Raw genomic sequence first — 11,160 nt, 5'->3', positions numbered from 1 at the left:
TTTAAGTTCTATAAATGACTTTTAATTAAGTATAGTTTAAGTACTATCTAATTACTAAAGTTAAGATCAGTATTTAACAGATAGCCTTGGTAATGATTAGAGCAAGAAAATACAACTATAAAACTTAAAACTTTAACTAAAACTGTTTTTAGAAGCTGTTTTTGTCTTTAATTTTCAGTTGAAAAAGCAAAGTTATAAACTTTAAAAGCTGTACAAAGAATAACGGTCGTTTTAGTTTTTTGCTAATTTCATTAACAGAACGATTTGAAAACCCCTCTGCAGTGTGGTAAAATAAAATAATTAAACATATAAAAATGTTTGCTTTCTACGGTAAATTTCTGTTTGTTACATAGTAACTGTATTGTAAACAAAATATTCAAATACTTTTAGCTTTTGTAAATAAATTGTAATTAAATTTTAAATGTGGTTTTAAATTTACTGACTAACGATTTTGTAAAATTTTGTTTTAGAACTACAAAGAAAATAAGTTTGACAAAATATTAATGATTTGTCAAACAGACAAAGCTAACAATTATACGTTGTAAAGTTTTATATGAATACCTATTAAGATACAAAATTATAGTAAGTATGAAAAAATAATTCTACACCAATACAAATAAAGCTTTTAAATAATAATTATGCAGAAGCTAATAACAAAACAGCTCACTGTTTTGTCACTTGTGACGTAACTCATTTAAAAACAGCAAACACTAGTTTTACAATTCGATATATATATGTTAGTTGTTTGTATATTTTTTGTTAACGTTGATTAACACAGTAGACTTTTAATTACTCTAATACCACCATTATGGGATAAAAGTAGAAGTTAATTACATTTTTATAAGAAGTTCTTAATGTAAAAATGTAAAAGTACCATTGTTTGGCCTAATTTAGTTTTAATGGATGTTCAGTTTTATTTACATTATTTTATAGGTAGTTATTGTTTACATAAACCTAAAGACAAAAAAATAAGTAGAATATTAAGCTATCCTAAACTAATAGAATTTAAAAAATAAAATTGAACAAAAATTGTAAACAGAGAGAATTTGATCATTTGATATCCTTGTTTAGTTAATTAGAGGTCTTATGTTATGCTTAATTGTTTGTTTAGAATTTTGATCACTTTTTTATTCTGCTTGATTAACTTGTTTCTGATGCAATTGTAAGGCTACATAAGTTAAATACTTTCTTTATTTTGTAACAATTGTAACATACTGAAGAAAATTGTTGAAACATATTTGCAATTAATAATAGACCATTTTGTTTTTATAAAGTACAATAGCAGACTAATGTTTAATATTAAAATAAATCATCAGCTACAAATCAGAAGTCGACAAATTATTATATAAGATCTGTTAACTATTTTATGGCTAACTAACCACAAATTACTATATTGAACTCTTTAAATTTACACTGTTGAAATCTAAAATTATGTGAAAAATTTATAAAATATTCTTTATAAATTTATTCCTAGTTCATTTAAAAAATTAAAGATACTATTCAATATATTAGTTTGATCAATTTAATAAAACTAAAGCTTCGACTTTATTTTGTTAAACGAGCCTTTATTTTCTAACTAAAGTTTATAACCTACACTAAAATATCTTCTAATGAAAATTCTAAACACTCAGCTTTTGTTTGTAATGAGCGATAGTTAAAAAACCATTTATTAATTTAATTTAGAAAACTCGAATTCAAAGGTTTGTTGTAACGTAAATGCCTAAAGCAACAATATAAAAGTTTTTGTTTAAAACCAATCTGAATTTCGAAAAATTAACTGACTTTTCCATGTTGTTCTTTGATCAAATCGGAGTTGGCTATAAAATTTCATTAAAAAAATTATTACCGAGTTTGGCGTTCATATCCATTTAAAAATTTAATAACTAGTACAAACGTTTAAATAAAACTTCTTAAAACGTTTTTTTCTAGGTTTTAGTATTTGGAATTTTTCATATGCACTTAAATATTTTCAAAAATCATTAAGCAGTTGAAACCGTAGTAGTAATGTGCATACGTTTATATATGTATAATAAAAGTGGACAGTATACATATGATTAGGTTTTTAAGTTAAAGCTCAAAGTAGTATAATTTTCCGAGTGATTTAAAAAAAAAATATTGATAGTTACTGATGTCCAAAAATATAATTTAGCTGTATTTTTTTACCAAAACTGATTCAGGTTTGTTTTTATTTATAGAAATTTTAAACTGGTTTTTAGTGTCGGTTTTTAAAAAAAAAGTAAAAAACACAAATGTAAAATGCTGATTAATTGTGTATTTATAAAAAGTATTCTTTGAACATCAGAATTCTTTAAATATTATTTAAACCATGTTATCAATTGTTTTTGTATTAAATCTAAATTTACAAATTATTAAGCACAATATGGTGGCTTTGCAAAACAACAAAAAGAGGCTCATAAGTATGCAATTGATATCTGTCTTTAAAGTATTATATTAAAGAATATGCAGTGAATCTTTGTTGTTTAAATAATGGTGCGTCACTTACATACTTCAAATACAACGTAAAACTCTGTATAATTTGAATATTTATCAATAAACATAATTTTTAAGTAAAAAACTTAAACAATTATAATTCTAAATTTCATAAGAAATAGTTAATACTAATGAAATAAAAAAAAGGTACAATATTTTTTTACTTTTGATATATATATATATATTTTACTTTTTGTTTATTATTTATTTAAACATATTTCAAGTATAACACACGTTTTGAATAAGAATTAAAATAATTATTTTGTTATAGGATATAAGTTTAAATAAAGTAAAATAAGGTAATAAGTAAAATTTACAATTAATCACAATAAAATTAATTTGCTTCGTGACGTAGTTTGCTACAAACAGCAAACGCATGTATAAGATAAAAGAGTTTTAAATTCAAGCTAATTGTAAATTCTGCCTTCTTTTTTATAAACAATTTGAAAACCACTAGAATGTAATTATGAAAAATCAATTGAACCGAATTTTACATTTTTTTTTGGAAACCTTTATTTAGAAAGAAAAATGTATTTTTTTTATATTGAAAGATGTTATCACCAACTTTAATTAAGATACTTTAAACCGATTTTGATAAAAATAAGGTTTTTGTTAAATTATGAACAAAAATTGTATCATTTCTAAAATAAAATGTAATTTCTTTGCTTTTTTTATTTACAAAAGAAATTAAATAATTTTGTTAAAGAAACATTTACAAATAAGGATTTTAAAGTTAAACCTAAACGTAAAGTAGCAAAAAATATTACTTTAAATTCTATTAAATCTTTACTTGACAATAACGAAAAATCCAAAAAAAAACTAATCGTTTTTTTTTTCTTATGTCTTTTAATAATTTGAGTTAGATAAATTAAAAGTTTAATTTTACATAAACTTTTAGTAAAAGTTTAATGTTTTAATGCACAAGATGCATTAGTAATGCATAAAAGTTAGTAACAAAAACATAACTTTTATTGCAATTTGTGACGTCATCGGTATAAAACAACAGACAATTATTTACCTTATAACTATATATAAGCTATTTGCATAATTTAATCCCAACAAACTTACCATTTATTTATATCTTATCACTTGAATGTGGTAACTAAAAGAAAAATAAATAAATTTTACACTGTTGTGTGAATAATTATGATTATGGTTTCGAACAACTGTTCTGTTTTTTAGCACAGTCAAAGAAAACATCGGTGAAGTCTTCTCCTGCTACCTGATTGCTGTTTGCCTGACAATCAGTATTATATAGTTGTACAAAAATAAATGGTTTGTTAATTTCTACAAATATAAAGATATTTTAGAAGTTTTATAAGTTATAAAGATCTTAAACCATTTTTTTAGTCTAGTTGACTTAATATACCCGGACCTTGAACTAAACTATATTTAGTTCTGGTATTTATCGTGACCAACTCATTTTAATGATCTATAAAATAGTTAACACATCAATCACTAATTACAATTTATTCTTATATTTTAATTTCAAGTTTGTCGTTGTACTTTATAAATACTTATGATTATGGTTAATTTTTCATTAGAGTTTTGTCACTATACCAACTTGAAGGTATTTTAGACAAAAACTTTAAGGTTTACATAAACTTTAATTTCAAAACATTTCTAGAAGTTTCATATAATTTACACTTGTTTTTAACCATTTTATTTAAATAGGTAAACCTCTGGCCGATATATAATACTTTCCTTTTAACAGTTTAGTTCAAATAATATTATTAGATTAGTAAGTAGCAGAAACCCTTATTGAACAGTAAAACACACAAGCACAATTGTGAAACTGAAAAAATATAGTTTTTATCTTTTTAAAAGTGGAAAACACTCCATAAAGTTTTAATACTTATAACCTAATTAAAGTAATTATATAATATTACAAATAAAACAGCATAATCATCTTTTTTTATTTACTCATAACACTAACTGTTCAACACAAATCAAACTATAAAATAAACATAGCACAGAAAATTAAATAAAATTGATATTTTGATATGTAACTTTATTTTTATATAATATAAAAAAGGGGAATTAAAAACAACAAAATCATTTTGCTACTTATGACGTAATTGAAACAAAACAGCAAACATCAATTTGTATATATTCTTGTATATATCATACCTATTTTAGTATTTACTAGTTTTAATATGTTGATAACTTTCACAGTGATTGGGAATTGTTTAGAATTCATTTTAATGTCAGTAAAATTGGTTTATTAAAGCTTCTTAAGCTTTAGTGTTTTTGATCTTTGTTTGGATGAGTGGGTAAACATTTTTTTCTTTTCGAGTAATTACTTTGAAAACAGCAAAAAAATGCGTAATTAATAATCACTAGTACATAATATTTTATATTCTTAAATTAAATACTTAAAAAGATACTTTTTTTGAGTAGTCTTTTCCAAGAATTAAATACTATTATAAAAACTAACATAGGTAATAAAAAAAAGTCTATTGAACTTAAAAAAAATATTTTTTTTAATTTTTTAAAACGCTCGTGGTTTCTTAACTTTAGTTTAGTAGATTTAAATTAACTAAAGTGCCTGAAATTTTCAGTAAATATTTTTAAATGGATGAATTTTCATCTTAAATTGACTTTTTTTCTTTATCTGTTTTTTACACTGTTAAAAAGTAAATGGTTAATTGGGTGACCAACTAAAGAAAATTATAATAATGGCATTTAGTTGAATAGTTAAAATACTTAATGTTTATTTTGTTAGTAATAATTACTTTAAGATAAAGTTAGTCGTTAAAACAAAATATGGTTATACTATTTTAGCAAATATGCAGACATTTTTATTATTTTATATACTTTTACTCTAAAATGATTTATAGTCGAAAAAAAAAATTAGTGATTAAGTTACAATTTAAACTACAATAATTCATATCAGTTCTTAATAAATTATTTTGTTAGAAAAAAACTTGAGTGCTTAACTTGAACTCTTAAAAAGGTTTTTGTTAGTATAGTTTGTTTCATAAAAAAAGTTTTTTTCATAAGTGTATATATTAGTTTCAGAAATAAATTTAAAATAAATACTAATAAAAATAAAAGAGTAAAATAATAATTTTATAATTCGTTCATTAAACAATTATTTAATACATTTGCAATTATAACGTATATATTCAAATGAACTCAAACTTGTTTTAATACAATTTTTTGTGTTTAAACTGCATAAAATGTGGCAATTAGTAACAAAAACATCAATTTTTATTTTTCACCTTGTGACGTCATTGGTACAGTGTTTCAAAATTCTTGTTTTACTTTTATCATCTTATAAGTAACTTATTTGCAGAAAATATTGCTCTTCGAGTTAAAAATTCCATTTGTTTTAAACCACTCAAATGTGGTCATAAACTAATAATAATGAACTCATGTAAATTAAGTTTTACACTTTGGTATTATATATGTGTTACAAAAAATATGTTTTTATCATTTAATAATGTTATGATAATGCTCTGGTTATGCTTGTTTAATTAAGAATTAGGTAAAATTCTTTTTTTTTAATGGTTAAGAAAAGCAATTTGAGCTCATAAACCTAAAATCAAAATCTAATTAATAAAAACCAGACCGAAATCTTTTAAAATATTTAAGATAATTTGTCATGATGATAATTGCTTATGATGATGATATAAAAAAAACTTTAGTTAAATATATTCAATCACTTTATGTAGTGAATCAAAAAATAACTCTCAAATATAACTTTTGTTTATAAAAAAAAACTATGATGATTTTAAAGTAGTGTTTAAATAAGGCAGATTTTTCTCCTTAACCAATCGAGCTATATTTTAGTTGGGATTTTTTTGCAGTTATTTATATGTTCCATCTCACATTAAAACTACTTTTAGTCTGGCGTACATAAATATCCTTGCATTTGGAACATCGAGCAGATTACATTGCATAAATTTTATAGTTAGTTTTGATTTTATGTCTATTATTCTGTTTTTATCTGTTTTTATGCAATTATTTTCTTCTACAAAGTAGTTCTAATTGCTGTGCCTACAACATAATGCACAATTTTTGCATTTTTGCTTTTATAAGAAGAAAACTTAGCTTCCTTTTTTAGCTATACAACTAAATATGTTGAGCAATTGACCCATACTTTTTTGTTTAGTGAAAAATGTATTTGCAAGTGGGACAGTTTTTTGGTTTTTCTCGGTTAGCTTTTAAAGCCTTACTGTTTTAAATTAGAGTATTTACGAAATTATTTACTTTTTTTTTGTGGGGTAAAAATTTTACATTTTTTTAAAGCCTGAAAAGTTTAATTTTTAACTTTAATTTAGTTTATACATGTTATTTTTTTACTCTTAATTGTATATGTTTTTAGCCCCTTTTCACTTGAAAAAGTTATAAACAAATGAATGTACTTGTAAAATAAAAAGCAAGCAAATAATCATTTTTCAATTATAGTAAAAATAATACTGTTTTATAAATATAATTTTGTTTACTGTAACAACTTGTTAGACTGAATGCAAAATATTTTTAGTATTAAAAGAGTTTTAAGCTGATTTCACACTTAATTTTATAAATTGTTTTTATTTTAAGGTGTTTAAAAAGTATATACAGTACGAAAAAGTTGCAAACTTTTGACCTGAAAATAAAAAAAGCAAACAAAAAAGTGTCGCATTTTACATTGCCAAAAAACTGTTGCATTTTTTGACTGACGTCAAATAAGTTTAATAAAAACTAGTTAAAAAATAAAGTGTTTATAATTTTTTCAAAAAATTTCAAATAATTTTATTCTACTTAGTCTTACTTTGCTTTATACCATTTATTTTTAAAAAAGGTAAAGCTTTTGTCATATAGTACTGTTTTTTTTGTATCTATTGAGTTAAATGAAAAGTATTTTTTAATGTATTTAATAAAACAATTCAATAAACAGTAAAGTACAGAGTACAATTAAAAAATTATATCTAAAATAAAATCTTGTTACATTTTCTAAGTTAAAAAAATCAAATCAAAAAAAAATACTAATGAAATTTTTGTAGATAAAGTTACTTTGTAGAATATTACTAAAATAAATTTTCAGTTTATTATAATTTTAACAATTTGTAATAAGTATCAAACAGTAGATCCACCACTTTTCAGTTTGTGACATAACTTAGAAATAGTCGCTTTAAACATATTGAATCTTTATTTCTAAATTATTCCATAAATGATTTATAGATACTAATATAAAATTCAAACAACTAAATTAATTTAAAAATTCTAAAAAATGATAATATAAGAGAAAAAATAAAAAAATGTTAAATTGCAGCTTGTGACGTCATTGGTACTTAACAGCACCTACTTAATTTATTCTAAAAATAATTAGCTTATGTCTAACTTACTTTTGATACGTTTCTTCTAAAACAGTTTTAAATCCACGAGATTGTGGTTTAAGTAACTTAAACTATTAGATTTCCAGTTTGAAGTTGATATATTTTATTTTAAATATAACAATCTTATAGTTTTCTCATAATTAAATGACTGTATTTGGTATATAAACTTCGCTTTTCTTATTGGTTTAAGCTAAATTCAGTTAATTTTATAGTTAACTATACTATAATGAACAAGAAAAATTATACATTAAAACTTATAAGGATATATAAATGTTATAAACAACATAAAATGTTATAAACAACATAAAATATATTTGATATTTAAATTCAGTCAATACTGATAAGATCTATTTTTAGTAATATGTATTTAGTGGCTTGCAAATCTTAGTCTAAAAAAAAAGAAAGAAAAATCAAATATTAAAGACAAAAGCAAGCACATAAAAAAAAAAAACAAAGTTTAATTTGTGTGAATATCATATTACAAAAATTGTTGCAACTCATTTGACGTCACTATAGTAACTTAGAATTGCAACAGAAAATATCAACGAGCATAAAGTTATTGTTATAGGAAAATTTATTAATTTTTCAAAAAACATAAAACTTTAATGTCAATTATTTTCCTTATCTTAAAAGCTATCTAAAATTTTTTTTTATTTTAGAGAACGCACCTTTGCCTTTAATTTTAAATAAAAAAATTATTTAATTTGGTGTTGGAATTATTTCATGGGGTCCCTCCAAAAATAAAGGTTTTTTTTCGTTTTTTTTCATCAAATGGTATTAGAACCAAAAATAAATATTTTTTTTTAATTTTTTTTTTGATTTCCCTTAGTTTGCATGTTATTAAAACTCTTAAATAGTTATTTTATAAATAATGTTAATATCTTTTACGATTTGGCACAAAATCAAAATGTAGTATATTACACTATCATTTGCCTTGGCCATTTCCTAGATAAAAAATTGATAAAAGGAAAAAAAAAGTTAATAAGAATGTGAATATACAACAAATTTAATTAAATTATTTTATTTTAATTTAGTTTGATGTAATTCACATTCTTATTAACTTTTTTTTTCCTTTTATCAATTTTTTATCTAGAAAATGGCCAAGGCAAATGATAGTGTAATATACTACATTTTGATTTTGGGCCAAATCTAAATTTTTAATAGAAAAACGTCTAAGGAAAATATTTTGAATTATTTCACTTCTTTTCTATACAAAAAATAATAATACTTTTAATCAACAAATATTGTTTAGGTGTTTTACATAAAAGTGTTTTCTCGATTAGAAGTAGTAAGAAAAAAATTGATTTAAGTTTAGCACGAACACTACGATAAAAAAAAGGTATATACTAATAATGCGTTTTTATTACAACAAAATTACATTCATAGAATACAAAAATAACTTCAAGATGAAAATAAAAATGAACTCAGTTGTCAATTATATTACGAAACTTAAATTAAAAATCTTTGTTTAAAAATATTTATGCGTTTTAGAGGTTTTTGTTATAGCCTAGGAAGTTTTTCAAAACAAAAATAATTTGCAAAAATAAAATTATCTTCCAGTAGATTGTTTTCAGAAACCCATTTATTCTTATCGACGTTGTACACATACAACTCAGGACTTCTATAAGCTACGTCATCAAATATGATCAATTTGTTACTGATACGAAGTGTTTTAAAGAAAGAATTGGTAAATTGACCTTCTGGTCGTTTAAGATTAAGCAATGTAAATTTTCTAGAATTATTGTCATACACTTCAGAACGTGCTAAATAGCCTACATCTATTACAAACATTTTGTTACCCATACTAATTGCAGAATGGTTACTTTTAACTGCATTCATATCAGATAAAAATGTCCATTTGTTTTCATGATGATCATATGACTCGACTGATTTCAAAGTACATTTTTTACTAAAACCTCCAGTATCTACAATTTTACCTTCAAAAACTGTACAAGCTGAATGACTTCTTTTTGTTTGTAAGCTTGCTACTTGATACCACTTATTGTCTTTTATCTCATACTTATAACAATCATTTGTGTATCTAGATTTTTTAATGTACCCACCAACTGCATATACACGTTTTATAAACAAACAAACACTGTAATGAGTTGTTTTATTTAAAAAAGATGTTAATCTTTTCCATTGTTTTGTCTCTGAAGAATACATTTCAAAAGAAGATGTCCAATCATAATTTTCATCATTGCCACCAAGTACATAAATATCAGAACCAATAACAGCTATTCTGCCGGAAGACCTAGGTGTTAACATAGGAGTCAATTTGTAAGGAGTTTGAAATTTAGGACCGTTTAGTTTAATGACCTCATTTGTAGCATCATAATTTCTTTTTCTTCCTCCACACAAAACAATATCAAATTCATCCTGATTGCAAAAACGGTTTTCATACAAAGCTGAAGGTAAACCTCGACTAGGTAAGATCATATTTGTAAAATGAAAACTATTTTAAACCTTAATAACCAAAAATTTTATAAATTTTAATAATTTGATTACATTTTCTGTTATTTCAAATTTGTACTAATATGAATTTAAAGTCTTAACTTTATTTTTATCGTTTATCTTTAAAATGTAACTTTTTTTCAAGAACTAAAATCTAAACTATTGATAAATTCATATATTTTTTAATGTACGTTTTGGTTAACTACATAAAAACTAAACTTAACCTTTAACTTAATTTTACTGTTTGTTAGTGAAATTTAGATATTCACTAACTTAAATCAAAATTTATAGTTATGTGTAGACTAATAACCTTTGTTTAGAATAATATCATTGAGTAGATTTCACAGTAACTATAATTAGTGGTTTAAATTGTGAATAACAAATAAAATAACATATAGTATTTTTTTTGAGTTAGAAACATTTTCATTGTTATTTTAAGCTGAGTTTTTGTTATTAAATATTATAATTTAAATTAAACTAACTTTTTTTTATTACAGATAACTAGCTTTTTTTTTAACACCTTATTAAATTATATACTTTAGAACATTTTCTTAAAAAATATAGTTTTTACATATTAAGCTCCAGTGCGGTTAAAGTTTTTCATCAAGTATAAGAAAAGTGATATAAAGTAGCCTTCTTCTTGAACACATCTCAAAGTCCGTATAAAGAAGTCCTAGTGTATAAATTTTTTGGATAAAATTAAAAGTTTAAAGTTACTAATGTTATGATGTGTCTTAAAGCTTTTCAAAAATTATTAATATTAAAACTATCATAACAAAATCTTTTTAAATTGGTGTTTTATATTTATAAATTTATTTTAGATTATTTTTGCTTACTTAATTTAGATATATTGACAAATTGAATAAAATTTAAACAATTGCTTTTATTGAAA

The 11,160-nt window shown here is 22.6% G+C and overlaps 1 protein-coding gene across 1 annotated transcript; it reads right to left on the bottom strand.

Annotated features, from left to right (window-relative positions):
- Positions 1 to 3,640: 3,640 nt before the first annotated feature.
- Positions 3,641 to 10,253, bottom strand: LOC145834190 (kelch-like protein 6). Its single transcript, XM_082941567.1, has 3 exons — positions 9,979 to 10,253; positions 9,393 to 9,912; positions 3,641 to 3,727 (listed from the first exon to the last, which is right to left on the bottom strand). Exons 1-3 carry the CDS (start codon positions 10,251 to 10,253, stop codon positions 3,641 to 3,643), a joined length of 882 nt encoding a protein of 293 aa, XP_082797693.1.
- Positions 10,254 to 11,160: the final 907 nt, after the last annotated feature.

This window comes from Thalia democratica, chromosome 1, assembly GCF_965202585.1.
Source record: "Thalia democratica chromosome 1, ktThaDemo2.hap1.1, whole genome shotgun sequence".
NCBI lineage: Eukaryota > Metazoa > Chordata > Thaliacea > Salpida > Salpidae > Thalia > Thalia democratica.
This window is presented reverse-complemented; position numbering and strand designations above follow the sequence as displayed.

Coding starts and splice junctions, on each gene's coding strand:
- LOC145834190 (XM_082941567.1), bottom strand. CDS start 10,253: ATGATCTTACCTAGTCGAGGTTTACCTTCAGCTTTGTATGAAAACCGT. Junction 9,913..9,978: donor TGGACATCTTCTTTTGAAAT/GTATTCTTCAGA, acceptor AACTCATTACAG/TGTTTGTTTGTTTATAAAAC. Junction 3,728..9,392: donor ACGTCGATAAGAATAAATGG/GTTTCTGAAAAC, acceptor ACTGATTGTCAG/GCAAACAGCAATCAGGTAGC.